The sequence below is a fragment of the Cucurbita moschata genome, unplaced genomic scaffold (genome assembly GCF_002738365.1).
Source record: "Cucurbita moschata cultivar Rifu unplaced genomic scaffold, Cmos_1.0 Cmo_Scf00023, whole genome shotgun sequence".
NCBI classification, from domain to species: domain Eukaryota; kingdom Viridiplantae; phylum Streptophyta; class Magnoliopsida; order Cucurbitales; family Cucurbitaceae; genus Cucurbita; species Cucurbita moschata.
Window position 1 is genome coordinate 2,078,191 of NW_019268539.1, and position 20,886 is coordinate 2,099,076.

Sequence of the window (20,886 nt, forward strand, 5' to 3'; positions counted from 1 at the left end):
TCCCAAAAAAAAAAAAAAAAAAAAACATACATCTATACCGTTTTTCCTGTGAAAGTATGATATTCATAACTCACCAACTGATGGGAAACCGATCCTGTTTTAAATTAAAGCAGGTTATATTGATGGATTTTGAAGTTGTGAGACTCTATGCTCAGATGCAGAACGGGACACTCATGGCTGGATCACGAGGGCTAAGACCCAAAGGTTTATCGGAGTTGTGCTGAGCCAATCACTTGGCACCGTTGATCATCAATGACGCTGGAGTGGTACGACTCTGTAATTTTTCTATATCACTTCCGCATGAAGTTTTTATGATCCATTTTTCAAATAAAGTCATAACCGTTGTACAAACTGAAATAAGATACTGATCTGCATCTTTACATTCTTCAAATATTGAAGTGAAGCTCAAGTCTTTACTTAAATGTCCTTTTGATCATCATTCCATCCTTTCCTTCCCTTAAAATTTTTCATTTTTATGCACATCCTTGCCCATTATTGTTTCGAATCATTTGAGTATATAATACAGGATTCACGAACATGTGAAAATGAGATTCAAATATTGCTTCTAACACAGCAGATTATTTGGCATATCCTGTTTTAGTTCAAATTTGATGAAAATAGTTACGAAATCTGTGAAGTTTATCTCCCGGAAAACTCTGTACTCGACCTCCTTGTTTGTACTTTGTAGACCCAATAACTTACAATTAGATAGCATTTAAGGTATTGGGTGACAATAATGGGATTAATAGGAGGGACACATTTTGAAAAATTTCTATAATCTAAACGAATGTGAACTCCCAAAAGCTCCATCAAAAGAGAAAATGATAAAGAATGCTACCAATTGAAATATTGCTCCTACTCAAACTCCTTCAAAAATAAATGTCTTCCATAGATACAACCTCTACCAAAATACATTATTCGTTCAAGCCCAATCCCAGGAATCTTATCTAGATTTTCAGAAGAAACACATAAAAAACTTCCAGTTGAGTTGATCGATCTTATATTTGAGGTTTAGCATCACCAACAGGAGCACTCTGCATTCAAACCAAAAATAAGCACCACTTTGAGAAGCAATTATCATGATAAATATGTAACTAAGATAGGCAATTCAAGGGTGTTTCTTTCCATTCTCAATAACTCTAGGCAATATCATCCGGAGTCTCAAAGTGACGCAGCGTAGTATGTAATATGGATGAATAATCGTGACTTAGTAATTTTGTTTTAGTTTGTTGTTGGTTATTTGGTTGTGAGGCTTAAATTCTATCAGAATTGACTTCTGGAAAGTTCATTAGTACTTAGAAGTTGGCAAGCGATCTTGTATTCCGTAGGATATTTGGATGCTCCGAGCTTTTGCCTCGAAACTTATTCCATCACATCTTTTGTTTGCCAAAATAGACTTAATCCGTGTCTTAGCTTGCTGTTTTGGCTAGAGTTCAGCTCTTGATTTATGTGGGAGATGTATAAGAGATGAGGATTTAGGTGCACGGAAAATAAGCTCGGTTAAATTAGCATGTAAATTTCTCACCAGAGTTGCACCCTGAGTAGCTCTTTCAGCCAAGTATCCACAAGACTTGAAAAATCCACCATACTGTTTCGACCATTCCTCCAATCTTGAATAGATGTAATTTGATCCAAGAGAATCCGCCCAGAACATGAGCCCTCCCCTGCTTAGGGACACAAAATTTTATACTCTAGTTTCGGAACAAAAGAGATATATTAAAATGAGATCAACTGGTCAAGTTAACAAACCTGTAAGAGGGGAAACCCATTCCCATTACACCAGCAATGTCCAGGTCGGCTGCTTTGACCGCTATGCCTTCTGCTAGGACACGGCATGCCTCATTCACCACCGGGAATAATATCATCTCCACAATGTCCTTTTCCGATAACTTCATTAGCTACATTACCGAAATCGTTTAGACATACCTCAACAATAAATCACTTTCCCCCAGTTTCTTATACTTCTAAGGTCATAAAGAAATGCTAAATCAAGAGAAGTGAGCGAACATATGTTTTGTGAGGAGAAATAGGGAGAAAGAGACCTTAGGATCAACTGAAATACCGGAAGTGCTCCGAGCCTTCTCAATATAACTCTTTAACTCCGGATTTGGCCCAGCTTTACGGTTCTGGTCATAGACATAGAAACCTTTACGAGTGGATTCACCTGAGATGTGTAATGTACACAAATGATTCTTGTAGGAATGTAACACTGGTGAAGATCATCTAACATTACATAATAAAGGTAGTGAGGTATAACGCCTCGCTTTGGGCATCCGTTTGTTTGACCGTTTGTAACTATTAGCTTCACATTGGAGCCCATTCTTGTCAGGTAGTTGTAGGATTTAAGCTTATTTTGGAAGGAAAAAACTACCTGCATTCTTATCCTCTTGCATAAGAGGAATTAGCACAGATTTATAAGTTCTTTCTGGAAAATCTTGAACAAACTGACTGGTAGCTGCTTCTGCCACACCGAAACCAACGAGGTCACACAACCTGAAGGAAAAAACAAGAGCAAATAGGAATAAAAAATTCAATAGGATTCAATGAGAACAGAATATGGTGCAAACTAGCAAACTTCTTAACCATTATAAACCTGAAGGGTCCCATTGGCATTCCAAACTTGGAAATTTCCCTATCAATTCGATAGGGATCTACTCCACGCTCGGCAAGTAAAATGGCAGCCTGAGAGTAGGGGAAAAACATTCTGTTCACAGCAAATCCTGTGCAATTTCCAATGATAATAGGCGTTTTCTTTATAGTCTTCCCAACATCTAGCAGATCAACAATTACTTGTTCATCTGTATGCTTGGTACGAACAATTTCCAATAGTGGCATGACATGGGCGGGACTGTATCAGAAGTAAAAGCTCAACGCTACACCAAATAGATCCCGAGGAGGGTGGGGAGGGGGGAATGTGGATATACCTGAAGAAATGGGCTCCAATAATTCTGTCACAAGACTTCGTTCTCTCTCCAATCAACTCCAAATCTATTGTGGAAGTATTAGTAGCAAGCATACAATGTGGTGGGCAATATTTCTCAAGATCAGCAAAGATCTGTTGCTTCAAAGAAACATTCTCGGTAACAGCCTGTGTCGAGAACACGAAAATCAACATTAGCTATTAGCTATTGTCCTCGACCTGTCTAGAAAAGAGAAAAGCAGCCCGAAGTACCTCTATCACCATATCCACATCTTTAAAACTTTCATAGTCAAGAACTCCCTTGAGTAAAGAAATAGTCTTCTCAAAATTCTCTTTAGTCATATTCCCTTTTTCGACTCGGCTTTGTAGGTTCGCTGTAGGAGAATACATCAAATAATGAGTTCAAAAAAAGCTGCAAATTGAATTGTGGATACAAAAGCATGTCAAAATCATTAGTTTCTAGGGGTACCCCTGACTCTATCAATGCCAGCCTGCAAGAACTCATCGTTCACTTCTTTGAGTATTACAGGATAGTTGCTAAGAATCAATGCTGTAGCTATTCCAGATCCCATTAATCCTCCTCCCACGATAGCAACTTTCGTGATTTTTCTCGGTGCCAAACCAAGATCGGTAACCCCGGGTACCTGTCGAACATGAGGAGATAATAAATTTTTACATGCCAGGGGATAATATGGCCAGCCACTAACAAATTAGCTAGAACTACTGAGCTATAGTATTCTGGTTCAATCTTGAGCTATAGAATTTCTCGACTTTAGTATCGAACACTGTTGTTATTCTAGTTCTAGCCAGTGAGATCGAGCCCCCATAGATAATAAAACCATGAACATCCCAAGATCAAGAGTTCAAGAACAATTCTTCTGAATTAGTTAGCAGAATACTCATTAATGTGCTGCCACTTCTATAAACCCGATCGAACTTTCATGTCCATCCTTTATTTTCTAACCTTTGTTGTCGAACGCTGGGCAAAGAAGATATGAATTAAGCTTTTACAAGTATCAGTATGTAGGAGTCCCTGAAATTCTTCAACCTCCTGCAATGTACAGAACAAGATATATAGAGAGAGAGATGAAGCGACTACGATTTAAAGATGAGAAGGAATGAAATGGAAGATGAGAAACCTTCCGAAGTCCAGCACGAGGGCCAAAGACGACACCCATTTCAATGACGTCAATGCAGGCGAACGGGTGCTTAAGATTCGGTGACTGTTTCCTTGCCTGAACTCTGGCAGTCTCAAATATTTCCTTAGCCTCGGCAAGGGACTCTAACTTGTCAGTCCTATGGAGACTATGAACCCATGGCCTTCTCCACTCTAGGATTTCGAGAGCCCGTTTACGTGCAGTCGTGATCAACTCTTCAGGAGGGGCAATGTCATCGACAAGCCCCAAAGAATGAGCTTCTTGTCCTTTAATTAGCTTTGATGTCTGTTTACACATGAGAATATAGTACATGATGATATTTTATACATCATGTTACAAAAAGTAATCCATCTAGCTTACCAACATCATTTCTAGAGCCTTTGAGAGACCAACGAGACGTGGAAGCCGTTGTGTTCCTGAGTAGTTTAGAGCCTCGAGATCAAGATAGGTGAACCAAAACACCCCAACCATTTTAAGAATGCGTAATATTTTAAGTCTTGAGGAACTAATCAACACGTTAAACTGAAATCGTACCTCCAAAACCAGGAATTATTCCAAGCTGAAGTTCGGGCAAACCTAGTTGAGCGGTAGGAGTCGATATTCGAGCATGACAGGCCTGAGAAATGAAGGCAAATAAGAGATTGTAACAGGATTCTTCTGTGGACATAGCTAGACACTTACCATTGCAACCTCTAAACCTCCACCCAAAGCAAGCCCATGGATTGCTGCAACCGCAGGCTTTCGGGCAGCTGACGGATGAGATTTAAGGAATTAACACCCAGTAGGTCAGCATAGTACTATAACAAAACTATCATAGGAACTCCTTACCTTCAAAAATTTCAGTGATAACTTCAATTGATATGTTGCTAACACTTGGTTGGTCCCCTGAGACACATCTTACATGAGGTCAATAACGTCTCAAGCCCACCACTAGTAGATATTGTTCGCTATGGTTTGCTATGTATCGCTGTGAACCTCACGGTTTTAGAACATGTCTGTTAGGAAGAGGTTTCCACACCCCTATAAAGAATGTTTCATTCCCCTCTCTAACCAAACCAATGTGGGATCTCACAATCCACCCCCCTTCAGGCCCCAACGTCCTCACTAGCACACCATTCAGTGCCTAGCTCTGATACTATTTGTAATAGCTGAAGCTCACCACTAGCAGATATTGTTTACTTTGGCCCGTTACGTATTGTCGTCAACCTCACGATTTTATAATGCATATGCTAGGGAGAGGTTTTCACACCCTTGTAAATAATATTTTTTTTCTCCTCTCCAACCGACGTGGGATCTCACAATCCACCCCTTCGAGGCCCAACGTCCTCGCTGGCACACCGCTGAGTACTTAGTTCTGATACCATTTGTAACGGCTCAAGCCTACTACAAGCAGATATTGTCTGCTTTAGCTCGTTACGTATCTCTGTCAGCCTCACGATTTTAAAATGCGTCTACTAGGGAGAGGTTTCCAAACCCTTATATAGAATGTTTTGTTCTACTCTTCAACCAACGTGGCATATCTTGTAAAACCCTTCTACATAGATATAATGAACAGTTAATCAGGCCTACCCTTTCCTCCTTGGAGTACACCAAAAACAGCTATATCAAAGCCACCAGAAAACTTCCCCATTGCACCTACATTCCAAACAATAAAACAATCAGTTCCTTTGTCCCTTACCGGGATCCTAACGTACGTACCTTAGTGTAGACAAAACACCAATTACCATCCTAAAACGTCAATGGTTCGATCGAACAAAATTGATTTAACGTAATACTAACCTGTGACAACAATTGCCTTCACATCATCTCTTTTCATGGCTTGTTCATAACTATCTCTTAGGCTGAATAATACTGTATATTGTGTGTAAATGTGCAGAAAACAAAGACAAAAATGGATGGACATATAAGAATCTCAGTAGAAATAGAGATTTGATAGAAGAAGAAGAAGAAAAATTATACCATCAAAAGACAAGGCGTTAACTGGAGGGTTGATGATGGTGATTATAGCAACTCCATCATCTCCCACCTCCATCTCTGTTCTTCCTTTTGCATTGCTTCCCATTTTGAGATGAAACAATGTAAGGGGAAATTTTTGTAGGAGAAAGTGAAGAGAAAATGGAGGAGGAGGTGCATGAAGAGTTGTGATTTCTGCACGGTTTCCGATGAATGAACAAATATTATTCAAGGTATCGTTATGTATCACTTTCACTTTGATATGAAACGTTCCTACTCTTATAATTTGCGGAATGCACTTAGCTCGGTAGCTACGTTTTTGTTTCTCGTTTATTTTTGTGAAATTATAGAAAATATTTTAACATTTTTAATTTATTTTTGCATTTCATAAAAAGAAATTGAGACTTGTGATAGTGTGGGAAAATTATAGAAATTCTAAAAATAAATAAAAAAATTTAAAAAAAAACGCAGAAAAATGAGAAATATGGAGGTTACCAAATGGATTTACAGTTTAAACTGAAGGAATTAATTATAGTTAATTAAGTCCAGTTTTATTAGGAGTATTAAGAATCTTCATAAAATGTTGTAAAAATAAATCCTCGACAAATGAAACGGGGGTAGAATTGTACTTTCACAATCAGCTTTTTGGTCAGCGATTGTGGCCTTTTATGAGTCAACGCGGCCCCACCCGATCGGGTATTTGACGGTGGATGATGCTTATCGTAACCGATCACATCGGATGTGCGCCGCAGCTTATTATAGTCTCCACGGTTTTGCTTTTCGTTCTATTCTCCCATTGAAGCATGTGATATCGACGTGATGTTTGAACATTTTATATTAATAATTAAAATTTCATAAAGGTGTTACACGAGGCATAAATACTTTGGGCCCGTTATGTGCCAGCCCAGCTCAGCCCAATCCATGTACATTGGGCTTTGATTTGGGCCTGCTTTCATCCTCAGCCCATGTTCATTAAAATAATAATTTTTAATTTTATCTTTAAATTCTCCCCACCCTCGCATGCTTTAAGCTAAAGCAAGGGTTTCGTTTATAAAAAGAAGTGCATTTGAAGGTATGACGTGTCGTTAGTAATTTTCAGAAGAAAAAAGGGAATGTGACATAAACAACTAACTTATTTGCTCTTAAATATTTTAATAGAAAATCCCTATTTTAAAAATAAGTAACGTAAAAAAAATATCTTCTAACCATTTAAGCTATCCCGACCGATGTTGTGATATAGTCATATTTAACACTTTTTCTTATAGGCTTTCCCTCAAAATTTTAAAATGCGTCTGCTATGTCCTACTTCGACTAGTGTCTCACATCGTCCAGTGATTAACTTTGATACCATTTGTAACACTCAAAGTCCACCGCTAACATATATTGTCCGTTTTGACCCATTACATATCGTCGTCAGCCTCGTGGCTTTAAAAACACGTCTGTCACGGAGAGAAAATAATGTTTTGTTCTCTTCTCCAACTGATGTGGGATCTCACGTATTTCTTTTCCCTAAACGAGGTTGGGAACTAAGATTTGCCCCTAACCCCACTTAAATTCTCGTCTCACCTACTTTTCTCACGTTATATATGTTAAATAAAAATATGGACAAAAGTTATCTATTAGGAACCTAACTCCCACATAAATAAAATATATGAGGAGAGGATTGAAATGGGAGATAGAGACAAGATGGATGTCATCGTCTCGTGGACATCTCTAAGTGTTATATAGTTTGGATTTTTGCTACAATTTGGTTATGATTATAAAAGTTTCGATTTGGTTCATATGCTCGAAACTTGTTATCAGTTTCGTCCCTTTTTAAAAAAACTATATTTAAAATCGTGGAACTCGATCTCTAAAAAATAAACTATTTTCTTTTTTTTTTTTAGTGATTAAAAATTGAAATAAGAGACGGGAAGGGTGACGGTGACGGTGACGATTTAGAGCTTTCTTATCTCCATCCAAAAAGAAAAAATGGACAAGAAAGAACAAGTTGATTGAATTAAGAGGGTCATTTATCAACCAAATACGCACAAGGGTATTTCCGTCAGCCGACAAATTTCAAGCTTCTGCCGGGGTCCGCCCGGGCAGCCCGCACCGTTGACGACAACAGGATGCGTTGTAATTAGTGCAAAAATCAAAAGGGTATTTTAGTAATTTAATATATAACTTAAAATAGCGGTTTAATCCATTTGAATTTAATCAATTGATATTTTTCGCCCTTTTCACCAATTTGTTTATTTCTTTTTGCGTCTTAATATTATAACAAAAGGCGGATTCTGTGGCGTTGAAGTCTTTACAATTCTCGCCAACTCATTTCATCCGAAGATTAAAAGAAAAAAAAAGGTTCGGCGAATTTGTATGTTTTTCCCCCTTTCTTGTCTCGAAGAGATTAGGGTTTTGTATATTTTGTTCGATTCAGATCTGATCCCTGGTTTCGATCATTAGATTCTTCGTTCTACAGATCTCGTCCTTCGAATCTATTAATTTTGGGTCAAATTTGGTACGTTTGAACGTTTGAACGTTTGAAATGACCTGGAATTCTTGATTGAATCTCTTTTTTTCCATGTAGCTTTATTGTTGAGTTTGAATCTGGTGATTTTGTTGCAGATTCTGTTGGATTTGAATTTCGTCTTCGAGTAATTCCTTTCATGTCCTATTTCGAATTCAGACTTTCTCCCCACTGTGAGTTTTTCTTTAATCGTTACTTACTTTTTATTTGGTTAAACTTGGGGGATCGGCTGATTGTTTATATCTGGATTGTTGATGTTATTGGAGATTTTTTAGTGCTATTGCATACTTGATTAAATTGGTCTTTTTTTTTGGATGAAGCGTTGTTTAACAGATCTTGAAAATTGGCTCCGCAAAGACGTTCGCAGCGCCACATGGGCGGCCAGATGCAGCAGAGCAATGCTGCGGCGGCGACCACCTTTTACGACCACGCCGGCGGTGGGACCCTGCACAATGCAGGCCCCACTAACGACGCCGGTGACGCGGTCATGGCTCGGTGGCTCCAGTCTGCTGGCTTGCAGCATCTGGCCTCTCCATTGGCTGATCAACGCTCCCTCCTCATGCAGGTACGACGCTTAATATTTCCGAGGGTTTTCGTATGTTTTGAGGTACTACTAAAAATTTCTTGCGAGAGTTAATGAATCAGCCTTTGAGTATTTACTGTAGGAGGTACATTTTTCCTTCTTTCTTTTTCCACACATGCAATCTTCAACTTGTTGGGATCAAATGGGGAATTATTAGTGGTTGAATAGCTCTATTGAATTTGATTACCATGCCACCACGTAATTTTCTGAAAGGAAGTACAGCTTGATTTGGGGGATAGTTCATCTACAATCTTTTTTTCTTTTTTTTTTGTTCATTTGATGTTATACCTTTTTTTAGTTGTTGTTTATGCCATAGCAATTAAATTTCCTCTTCCCTTCCAATTGGCTCAGAGTTATGGAGCACAATCTGCTGAAGAGAAACAGAGGCTCCTAAAACTGATGAGAAACCTGAACTTTGGTGGGGAGTCTGGATCTGAACCACATACACCTACTGCCCAAGCTTCAGGAGTACTTGGTGCGATGGATGGGTATTATTCTCCCGAATTTAGGGGAGATTTTGGTGCTGGACTTTTGGATCTTCATGCTATGGACGATACCGAGCTTTTGTCTGAGGTATGCTGATTAACTAATTTGGGTTTTTTCCTTTTTGTGAGCGAGAGATTCTTACTTTATTTTGATTATATATGTAAAATAGTAGTAATACTTAGGTGGTTTGAATTAGGCATTGGGACGTATTAACTTATTGCCTGATATTTTGAGAGCATTTCTGTAAAGAACCGTGGGCTGTTGACATGATTTCGTTATTGTTTATTTTCTTTATGGAATTTCTATTGACATTGAGATGAAGCTATAGTGCTTACATGCAATGAGAGTGTTTTTGTTTTGTGGGGGAGGAGGGAGAGGGTGGGGGTCTAGTGACATGAAAAAAGATAAAGATGCCTCTATACCAACTAAAGAACTACTCAGATTTCCTTTCATTTGAAGATTCACATTTTTAATATTATGTTTTTTAGCATTAGGATATCTGTTGAAAATTATCTGGCGGTCCATTACTCTATGACATTGGGTGAAAGTCACATACTTATCCTTTTTTGTGGTGGTTAATTCTTTTTCATCCTTTTTTTATTTTTAATTTTCGGATTTCCTTTTTAATTTTTTTCTCACCAGCATGTTATGTCAGAACCATTTGAGCCGTCACCATTTATTCCTAGTGGTACTAGACCATTTGAGAATGAATTTAATATAGCTAGCAGCAGGCAGCCAAGAAGCCAAGCTGATGAAGATGCTGTGGCTACATTACCTGTTATTGAAAAAGAGAATGTTGCAAGAGAAAATAATGTGGCTAAAATCAAAGTTGTGGTAAGCTTCTTATAGTGGCATCAGAATACTATTTGTAGAGTACTAACTAGGAATCCTTTGCACATGGGTGTTATCCTTTTACTAATTTTCCAAATATTAATCAATAATGGAGTCATGGAGGTTGGAGTACAGCCTTGTAATTTTTTTTATTGGCATACATTGTTTGTTTCTCCTCGTCTGGGAGGTAGTTCAATTAACAAGTGATAGCTATGTTAACGCATTTTGGAGTGCATGCCTACAATTAACAAGTGATAGCTATGTTAACGCATTTGGAGTGCATGCCTTAGAACAATAATTTGTATGTAAATTTGTCACATTCCACGTCTTTCTTCTTTTTTGTTTAGTTTAATCACTCCTATCAATTTTTCCTGCCCGTTAATTTTTTTCTCTTTTTCTTTATGGGATCATCTAATTGAGCATTTGTTTCTTCGATGGAGTTTGGTTTTCTGGCATCAACTGGCATATATTTTCATATATTGTTCTATTTTTCTTAATACGTGTAGTGTACCCTGTATTAGGTGAGAAAGAGACCATTAAACAAGAAAGAGCATGCTCGTAAGGAGGATGATATTGTCTCAGTATGCGACAATGCCTCTTTGACTGTTCATGAACCAAAACTCAAGGTCCCTTTACTTTTATTAATCAGAACTTTGACGTATATATTAGCTTAGTTGTTTGATTTGGCAGTATTTAACTTGATCATAGTTTCTTTTCTCCCATACTTTAAATTGAGATAGGTGGACTTGACTGCATATGTGGAGAAGCATGAATTCTGCTTTGATGCAGTTCTTGATGAGCAGGTTACCAATGATGAGGTAACCGTTATATATTCTTTTATTCCAGTGTAGTTTAGTATAATTTTTTGTTGTTAAATGGTTTTGTAAAATCTGGTTTGAACAGACGTACATTCTTTTTGAAATAGGTTTATAGGGTTACTGTACAACCAATTATTCCCATCATCTTTGAACGGACAAAGGCTACATGTTTTGCTTATGGTCAGACAGGTATGCTTTAAATCTGGTGAATCTCTTTCCGCTTGCTTTCATAAATGCATATTGGTTGAAAAGTAGTTCACGCATTATTATTTCTGGATATTGTGACTTTTCCTATTGCTGATGCTATTGTATCAACTCTTTTTTTCTTCCTCTAAGATGCCTTTAGTATCTTGAAGCTGATCTAAGCCATTTGTATTTGAATAGGCAGTGGCAAGACGTTTACAATGCAGCCATTACCTCTTAGAGCTGCTGAAGACCTCGTTAGATTGTTACATCAGCCAGTTTATCGCAATCAGAGATTCAAGTTGTGGCTTAGCTTTTTTGAGATATATGGTGGAAAACTATTTGATCTACTCAGTGACAGAAGGTAAGTTTTTAATTTTGTTCTCTCTCTCTCTCTCTTTTTTTTTCCCCTGTAATTATTCTTAAGGAAAAAAGGAGTTGCTATTGTCGTAGAGACAGGAAACGTCATTCATGCATTTAGAGTGAGATGGTATTATGTATATCATATTGATAACCGTGGCATCTAGGTTAGTATATGCAGACCTCGACAATCTTAGGATGTAAGGGTTTTATTAACTTTTTGTTGGTTTGATTATAAATCTAATCCTGGTTTTTTGTTATTTTAATATCTTGGTGTTCAATTTACCTGTAATTTAACTTGGTATGATGTCACGAAAAAACAAACATAGTTCTACTGCGAATTCCTATTGACATGCAGATGCATAATAAATCAAAGGTTTTCACCCATAACAACTTGCATGTGATGCGATATTAACTTTTGGCCATAGTTTAGTTGAATATATAATTATGACCAAATTGATACGTTTACCTACCAAAATGAAGTAGATGAAAATACAAATACAAAAACATCGAAAGTAGTAGAAGTACTTAGAATTGTGTATAGCATTTTTAGTTTTTGATCTGTTTCTTTTTTCCATGTAAATAGGACACACGACCTGCATTTTCATCCCCTTTCTAGAGTCCAATTCCTTGATTGAATATCATTTGTGCATTTCATGCATACACATTCTTAAGATGACTTTATTTTTCCGTAATAGGAAGCTTTGCATGAGAGAAGATGGGAGGCAGCAGGTTTGTATAGTTGGACTTCAAGAATTTGAAGTATCTGATGTTCAAATTGTCAAAGAATATATCGAAAAGGGAAATGCAGCTAGGAGTACAGGTTCCACTGGTGCCAATGAGGAGTCTTCAAGGTCACATGCTATATTGCAACTTGCTATTAAGAAACACCCTGAAGTCAAGGAATCGAGAAGGAACAATGATGGAAATGAGTTGAAAAGTGGGAAGCTTGTTGGGAAGATCTCTTTTATTGATTTGGCTGGTAGCGAAAGAGGTGCTGATACAACTGATAATGACCGTCAGACAAGGTATGCGAGATGCTTTAGCTCTTTGGTCTTTGGTTTAGGGTTCTTTATTCACAGCTGTTAAAGATATCACCCATCAATGAGTTTGCTGTTACCGTCGGCTTGATAATATCGAGTATACCATCTTGGTTAAGAATTCTAGTTTCTAATGCTTCCACCAGTATCAAGTATTTTTTTTGCTTTGCTGAAGATTACTGCTTTGAACTTTTTCAGTAAAAAATGCTGCTTTATATGAATTTTCAGACGATGTCTTTTCTGATATTTTTCAGTCGAAAATGCTGCTTGACATATTATCTTCATCAAAAAAATTTGTTCCTGTCAACGAAATTTGTACCCTGATTTAATATCGCTGCAATTTGTCTATTTTGTTTTGTTGGAACCTTTGCAGGATTGAGGGAGCAGAAATTAACAAAAGTCTTTTGGCTTTGAAGGAATGCATCCGTGCCTTGGACAATGATCAGATTCATATACCCTTCCGTGGAAGCAAACTTACAGAAGTGCTTCGTGATTCGTTTGTTGGCAACTCGAGAACTGTTATGATATCATGCATTTCTCCGAATGCTGGCTCATGTGAGCATACTCTCAACACTTTGAGATATGCCGACCGGTACGTTTTTTGACATCTTAGGCTTTACATCATCCAGAAATTTGGCATATAATCAACTTTTAAATTACTACCAAATAACACCAGGGTCAAAAGTTTGTCCAAAAGTGGAAATGCAAAAAAGGATCCGGCTGTCAGTTCCAGTCAACCAATAACTAAAGATGCTTCTTCAGCCCCGACTATTCCAATTCCAACTGAAGCAGAAGATATTAATATGCTGCGCCAAGAGGTGAAATTAGGGGAATTGGGCAGAAGGGTTGCAGAGAAAGAGAGTCTCTCCTCTTCCAACTTTGACATGCCAACTACTACTTTGCCATCAAGTAATACCTTCCATGCTCGAGATGAAAAAAGTGCAAGTGTAACTGTAACTTCTGCGTCATTTGACAAGGAGCCACCTGAAATGAGGAACACTCACAGTGATCCGACGGGTCGAAAGATTCCCATGTATTCCCCCAACTTAAATGATACAGAGAAGGTGAAAAAGGTATCGCCACCCCGAAGAAAATCATCCCGAGAAGAAAAATCAGAAAAGTTAGGGAGCTGGCAGAAGAAAGATAGTGGTGTGCCTGATCCCTCAACTGCAAGCTCCAAGCAGTATGGTCCAGGAATTTCTAACACAAATGATGCTGGATCCAAAAAGTCTGAACCTGAGCCTACTCCTGATGGGAATATTAATGCAATACTGGAGGTTTGCTACCTCTAAACATCAAATTTTAGTTACAGTTTAGTGGCTTTTTTTTGACGTGCCATCAACTATGTTACAGGAAGAGGAGGCGTTAATTGCTGCACATCGAAAAGAAATTGAGGACACCATGGAGATAGTGCGTGAAGTAAGTAAAAAAGTTTCAATCTCTTATATTACAAATACTAGTATTTAATTGTTGATACAGTATAGATTCTCACTTTTGGTTGATATACTTGACCAAAGTTAAAGTATTAGAAATGAGGTCTAATATGTTAGGGTCTCGTTAATACAAGAAGGGACACTTTTTGACCTGATAGAAGATTTTAAACTTCGAAATCTATTAAATACAAAATTAAAATTAAAATTAAAATTCTAGAACATGTTGGACATCTGAATCTGAAAGTTGAGGGTTGTTAAGACAACCTTTAACACCAACTTGTTTTTGAAACCAATGGAACCACCAACTTTTTTCAATAAAGTCAGTACTCTACCATTGAGTTAGCTGTCTTTTTTAGATAGTGGAAGGGTGAATGTGTACTAACGGGGGGGATGGTGTGGGATGTTGGTTGTGGCAGGAAATGAAACTGTTGGCAGAAGTGGATCAACCTGGGAGCCACATTGAAAACTACGTGACTCAGTTGAGTTTTGTGCTGTCTCGAAAGGCGGCTGGGTTGGTGAGTCTTCAAGCACGCCTTGCAAGGTTCCAGCATAGACTTAAAGAACAAGAAATACTCACCCGAAAAAGAGTATTGCGTTAGTGTTGTGGTGGTGGTGGGTCACACTTTGTTTCTTTCTTTGTTTCTCTCTTTGTTTCTTTCTTTGTTTCTTTCTTTTCCTCTCTCTCCCTCCCTCCTCCCTCCTCCCCCCTCTGCTTTCTTCTTCCCCTCACCCCTCTTTCATATTATATAAAATATCATTAAATCAATTGATTTGATTTGTACATTCGAGCTTGAAAAAGAGATTGGAATTGAATTCCCTTGCTGCTTTCTTGCCCCGACCTGTGAACGACCTTAACCATCAGGTACATAATATAATGTTTATGCGTAACAGGAATATTGAAATACATTTGTTTTCGTGGTTTAGTATACCCTAGTTAGTTAAACCCGAGCTTATTGATAGAAGAGCCAGAGAAGGCAATTGGTCTATAATATGTTCGAGTCAAAGGCCCTATGAACTAAAAGAGTTGACAAGTTTGTACTCATTCGTATTTTTATAGTACTCTAAATTGGCATTACGATTCAGAAGGTGCCCAGAACCATTTAATGTATTATACGTTTCGGATCAATAATCTCACAAAATAAGCATCAAGAGTCACATTACTTGGGGAATGCACGTTCCTATAACTTAATCTTCCATACAAAAAAAAAAAAAAAAGAATGAGCTGTGTATCGTCTAGGGTTACTTTCTGATCATTACAAACATAATAATACATGGGGGGGAAAGAAAGAGGGAGAAATAACTCAATAATACAGAGAGTTTGAGATGAATCACTAAACCATTTAAAATAAATACGTCGAGATGAGGGGAGAGTATTCACTTACCAAAAATACTAGATCATGCTTCGCCCTGCAACCTCTCTCCCGTATAAATTTGTTTGTACTCATCATCTATTCTCTACTCGAAACCAATCCAAAACATACAATTTAGAGCTGCTGCCACTCAAACGTGCAAGAGAATCTCGGGATCTATACGCTCGCTGCTAACACGAAGAAAATTTCGAGACATTACGTGTGATCTCAATCAGTTAGCTCTCAATTTCAAAATTTCCTTGGCTGTTCTACGTCGGAAATAAGGCATGTGTTCCTACAAGAAACAAAGAAAGAAAGAAAGGAATTGAATCTTCTTTTGAGCTCATAATTGAATTAGAAATGAATGGCATGTGGATTAAAAACTTTCAACAATCTTTTTTACCTGCTTGAAACAGAGATTCAAGCCTCTGCTATAAAAATCAGCATACTTGATCATAAACATGCCACAATCAAACCTGTTTCAATTGAAAGAATTGCAAGAAACAAAAATGCAAAATCTTGAGAAGCACGTAAAAAGACGTGAAAATAAAATTAATAAATTACAAGAACGAAATATAAGTTTGAAAGGAACAAACCCATTTTCTTGCTCGGGAAGGTCTTCGACAAATTCTTGTGCCCAAGAACTTACATCAATATCTTTTCCACTCTTGTTCTTCACCTCGTCTACAAAATATCTCGCCTGGGTACATAGAATTAAAAGCATAATCAAAATGAGCATCCAAAACATATGCGCGCCCTTCTCTTGTACTATCACGTCATAAGAAAAAAAATAAACGGACATCATTCGTTATTAAAATAATAATCGTGAATGTCTAGTTCAGCTAGTTCACCAAAACTCTAAAAGCTACTATCTCAATTTCTCAAACCTCCTATGCTTCTTGCCATAATGGAAAAACTTGACACTATAACGTTCGTAAATGGGATTACAAAAGGATGAAATGGTATAACATCTTCTGTTTTTTAAAACTAAATCATGTTAAAAGCTTCTCCCAGTCTAAGCACAAGAGGCGAGGCGAGGCAAGGCAAGGCAAGGCGTTAGCCTAGGTAGAACGAGGTGTATAACTTACGTAAAAAAAAAAAAAAAATTAACCAGTAGAAAACGATACCCCTAAAAAGAAACATTCTCGAGAATATGCAAATAAATGCAAGAACAATCCATCATGGGTTGACCTCATTTTAAATAGTAAAAAAAATAAAATCATAAAATGTAAAATTCTTAATATTGTAGTATTCACATAAAAGTACGAAATACATCATTGTTTAATTAGAACTAAACATGATATTTAAAAGCTAGAGAAATTTTCTTTAAAAAATACAGTAAAAATCGATGAGAAAACTTAGAAAAAAATACTGGAACACATTAATTTTTTTAATTAGAGGTTAAAACTTAAAGAACATTTAACAAAATTAAGAAACTTATATAATACAATATTTGTTGAAAATTTGTAAACCATAAAACAATAATAAAAGGGTAGGTGGTTGCTGTGGCCGTGGTAGTGGTAGTGGTATGGCACCACAAAAAAAAAAGACAAACAAGAACGTAAAAAGCAAAAAAGAAAACAGCGAGTTCCTATCCGCATACCACTAAATAATAAACAAAGGAAAAAAGAAGGTTGCACTCATTAAATCCCCTAAGAGAGTTTGAGGTATTTTGTAATGTAAAGCTAATCTAAAGTCGATTCAGTACCAAAAGCCAACGCTTGGAATTTCTGGTGGAACGAAGTTAGAGGCTTATGCCTCTTAGACTCAAAGCATAAGCAGAGACGCTTACGCCTTTATCTTCAGAGGTGTAAGCCTTGAAACACCTCTGAGCCGACCTTAGAGCCTCCTCGCCTCAATGCTTAAGCTTTAAACAGTTTTTAAAACATTGCTTTCGAGTTGGGTAGAGAGCTTCGTGACACAATTCATATCTTCATCTTGTGGAATATTAGACTCTTAGATCAAGCTTACTATTCTTCATCTCAAGAGCTTAGATCTTCAGGTAATCCGGGTCTAACTTAGACTTTAGGATTGAGATCGAATCAATTTGGAAGTTTTAGTTTTAGCGTCTAAGAATTAGGGGTTCACATACCGAGAGGGTTCCTAAGTTCAACTCACTAGGATTTTCATGCCCAACGACTAATCACATAGCTAGTATACGCTAGATGTGTACCGCAATGAAACAACTACCGTCGCGATAAGTTCAGGAACCATAAAAATGAAGCAATAAATAGAGAAGAGAAAATACAAAGCATACCAATGTCTTTAAAACACGAGAATCCATTCCCTTCAGAGAATCGAGATACTGAAATTTCTTCTCTTTCTTGTTGATTACTGCTAGGCACCAGTGTATTTCTCTATGGATAGGGACAAATATCTAAACAAGTAATTGAATTGGGTCAGTAACAAATGAATTAATATCGTACCATCGATCACAATCGATTAGATGAATAATAGAGTTAAAAAGGGGCAAAATATTACTTTATCACAATCAATGAGTTCATACTTCAACTTCTTTGGGTTGGTCCATTTCCTAACCGATCCGTAATCGTAGCCATTCCTTCCATTTAACTGTTGACAATGTTACAAGAACGAAAAATACAAGCTAAAGTCAGATCATCATAAACATCCATTTGAATAAGACCACACTTCCATACGATAATTCCCTAAAAAACAGTTTACGGGCTGAACTGACCGACAATTATACGAATATCTGAACTTTCATTAAGAAAAACACGAAGGGATACAAGGACGTACAAAAATATAAAGTCCACAAAACGAAGCAGACTATCAAAAGGGTCTCGAATCAAGGAAAAAAAACAACGTTGCACGTATAGTAAATTCAAATGTAGACCACAGAGGCACGTCAAACAGCTCGATTTCCAATCATTGATTATTACAACATTCAGAAACGTACCCAACCAAAATCTGACCATCTCGAGGTAAATTAGCATACAAATCCATTGGTGCAAGCAGTGGAAAATGAAGTAAAGCTTAACCAACCTTTTTATAGAAGAAGGTACTAAAGAAATGGCATTTCAAATACTTCTCTGGCTCCCTTCTTTCCCTTTCTTTCAGCAACTCAAGATACAAATTAATCACCTACAAACAATAAATATACAACAATTAGGAAGACGGGTTTCAAGAACAGAAAATTTCAGTTAAGATCATAATCCATCGGATACTATTTCATCGAATCTTCAAAACTACCTCGTCGTTTAACCAGGCAGCTGGTCTCAGACACTGCAAAGTTTCCCCAGTAATCTCAATATTCGAATTCTCATGAGTAACCAAAACTCTCCTCCTGAATAATGAACGAAAAAACGTCAAACAAAAGAACAAAATGAAAGATTATAAGAACAACATCATACGGTACCGGTTCGTAGAGAGCGCACGTTCAACCTGCGCCTCCTCTTCCTTTGTAAGAGGAGTAAAAAGTTCCTGTGGAATCTCCTGGATCGATAAACGAATACGGATTGATTAGCATAAAAATGGTGAAATTGCATTATCCAGAACAAAAATTAATCTATCTCTGCGACGAAAAGAAACATACATCAAGAGGCTTCTTCTTTGGAGTTCGGGATTGAAGAATCGATCGGCGCTTCTCGTTCAACTCGATTTCGAAATCCAAGCTTTTCAATCTCGATGTCCGCCTTTCCACAGTCTGAAGCAACTTCTTGTAAGCAGAAACACTGGACAAGTCTCGATCCAGTGACAAAGCACCAAGCATCGCCTCAGCGTTTTCGACCTTAGAATCAGCATTTGTCAAATCTACAACTACCGACGTCGACGGCTGATGAACATTCTTCATCTTCGCATCCAATTCCTGCACTGTATTAACCTCACGTGGCCTCTGGTCCGGTTTATCATCTTCAATTGCCTCGACGCCGTCTTCGTTCTTCGAATCTCCAGAAGCGCCTCTTTCGGTTTCAGAGTCTGAATCCAAGTCAATGAAATCCTTCGGGAATGACCGCAATGCACCAATTGCACGATTCTTCGCAATCTGGTAGTTGTACGACAACATATTTCCCGCCGCGTACTGTTCCGACGACTCGCAATTATTTTTTGACTCCCAATGCCTAGAGAAGCTCTTCGAAAGCCCGAATTTGCGAATTCTGCAAGGGCCGTGTACTTCTCGGCGCAATTGCGGAGTTTCTTCAGGGTACCGGGCAAGCCTAGCCACCGTATAGTTCGATGAGGAAACTGGCCGATCCAAAGACAAAGCCGAAACTTTAGGTTTCTTGGAGACGTGAAAATCCGGTGATTTCAAAGACGAATACGAACGATTAAGGCTCAAGCACTCGTCGTCGCGCTTACGGTTGTTGGTTCGGGCGCCCATTAGTAGACACGAAGATTGAAACGAAACGCCTACGAGATCGCATCACATCTAGCGAAGACCATTTCAGGCAGAAAAAAACATCAATAGAATTCGTAAGAACAAAAACTAGGGTTTTTGCGCTGAACGAAGAAGCCGGAAAAACCCTAAATGTCAAGGATTAGGAACAAACGGAGATGAATTTCAAACAGAAATTGAAGAAAATAAGAACTGAGAAACGGAATCAAGCAGAGGAGAGTAAAGTGGGAAGAGACGAGGAAATTGAAAGAGAAACTGGGAATTGATGAATGAGATGCAGAAATTGAAATCCGAATCCGCAGTTGGGATGAAGAGATTTGGGAGAAGAAGTGAATGACGTCTGAACCTACAAAACTGGAGAATCCAAATTGATTGATTGAAAATGTTTCGATTTCGTTCGTCCTGATGCTGTTGGTTCTCTGTTTGGAAGAAAGCTTCCCACGGCCACCTCGTCCCTCGCTTACGCCATCTGTCCCTTTGAATTCAAGCGGGGTTTTTTCTATCACTTTTCAAATTTGTCCTTTCCCATCAATTTTTCCACAATTACATACATACACATACACACATATATATACATACATATTATATATACGCATATATTCTTATGCATGCGTACATATATGTATATAGATTTTAAAAAGGTACTTATTGTCAAACATAGATTAACTACTTACCTTTTAAGGTTTCGGGACTTTCTTCAGTATTCAAGAACTAAAAGAAAGATTGGGTTAGATACAAGACGGTTTTGTTATTATTATTACTTTAAACTTTTGTGGGCTCGATAACCAACAATGGATATACAAATGAGGGAATCTTTCTCGTTCCGATACCTCCTTTCAAGATGGATCTCCACAAACCTTCCACTCGACCCGACCCTCGAGATTAAATAGACATCTCTTCCCAACGTAAA

At 37.7% G+C, this 20,886-nt stretch overlaps 4 protein-coding genes across 7 annotated transcripts in view; 2 read left to right on the top strand and 2 right to left on the bottom strand.

The window, feature by feature from the left end:
- LOC111460072 (chaperone protein dnaJ 49) overlaps positions 1–422 on the top strand; it is a 2,542-nt gene extending 2,120 nt beyond the window's left edge. Inside the window, exon 3 of one of the 2 annotated variants that reach the window (XM_023103157.1) lies at positions 111–422. The gene's annotated coding sequence lies outside the window, so the exon portion shown is untranslated. The remainder of the gene's footprint in view (positions 1–110) is intronic. The other variant, XM_023103156.1, reaches the window with a different exon arrangement.
- A 101-nt stretch (positions 423–523) lies between these two features.
- On the bottom strand, positions 524–6,319 carry LOC111460069 (glyoxysomal fatty acid beta-oxidation multifunctional protein MFP-a-like). 2 transcript variants are annotated; one of them, XM_023103154.1, is made up of 18 exons: positions 6,037–6,319; positions 5,857–5,928; positions 5,647–5,712; positions 4,906–4,962; positions 4,759–4,826; positions 4,612–4,693; positions 4,438–4,493; positions 4,060–4,362; positions 3,885–3,971; positions 3,390–3,564; positions 3,173–3,294; positions 2,925–3,088; positions 2,594–2,848; positions 2,372–2,493; positions 2,043–2,164; positions 1,750–1,898; positions 1,526–1,664; positions 524–1,034 (listed from the first exon to the last, which is right to left on the bottom strand). In XM_023103154.1, exons 1-18 carry the CDS (start codon positions 6,137–6,139, stop codon positions 999–1,001), a joined length of 2,178 nt encoding a protein of 725 aa, XP_022958922.1. In that variant the 5' UTR covers positions 6,140–6,319; the 3' UTR covers positions 524–998. The 2 variants fall into 2 exon arrangements, with proteins under 2 accessions (XP_022958922.1, XP_022958921.1); XM_023103153.1 differs by lacking the exon at positions 524–1,034 and having other exon boundaries at positions 1,418–1,664.
- A 1,933-nt stretch (positions 6,320–8,252) lies between these two features.
- On the top strand, positions 8,253–15,099 carry LOC111460068 (kinesin-like protein KIN-13A). 2 transcript variants are annotated; one of them, XM_023103152.1, is made up of 14 exons: positions 8,253–8,373; positions 8,638–8,712; positions 8,860–9,104; positions 9,474–9,695; positions 10,251–10,442; positions 10,961–11,065; positions 11,180–11,257; positions 11,365–11,446; positions 11,642–11,804; positions 12,499–12,828; positions 13,214–13,432; positions 13,517–14,117; positions 14,194–14,259; positions 14,690–15,099. In XM_023103152.1, the coding sequence occupies exons 3-14, from the start codon at positions 8,913–8,915 to the stop codon at positions 14,870–14,872; spliced, it is 2,433 nt and encodes an 810-aa protein (XP_022958920.1). In that variant the 5' UTR covers positions 8,253–8,373; positions 8,638–8,712; positions 8,860–8,912; the 3' UTR covers positions 14,873–15,099. The 2 variants fall into 2 exon arrangements, with proteins under 2 accessions (XP_022958920.1, XP_022958919.1); XM_023103151.1 differs by having other exon boundaries at positions 8,312–8,530.
- A 380-nt stretch (positions 15,100–15,479) lies between these two features.
- LOC111460071 (ubiquitin-like-specific protease ESD4) lies at positions 15,480–20,477 on the bottom strand. Its single transcript, XM_023103155.1, has 9 exons — positions 19,176–20,477; positions 18,999–19,075; positions 18,833–18,926; positions 18,626–18,724; positions 18,104–18,193; positions 17,880–17,999; positions 16,219–16,322; positions 16,026–16,098; positions 15,480–15,917 (listed from the first exon to the last, which is right to left on the bottom strand). The coding sequence occupies exons 1-9, from the start codon at positions 19,959–19,961 to the stop codon at positions 15,855–15,857; spliced, it is 1,506 nt and encodes a 501-aa protein (XP_022958923.1). The 5' UTR covers positions 19,962–20,477; the 3' UTR covers positions 15,480–15,854.
- Between the last annotated feature and the right edge of the window lie 409 nt (positions 20,478–20,886).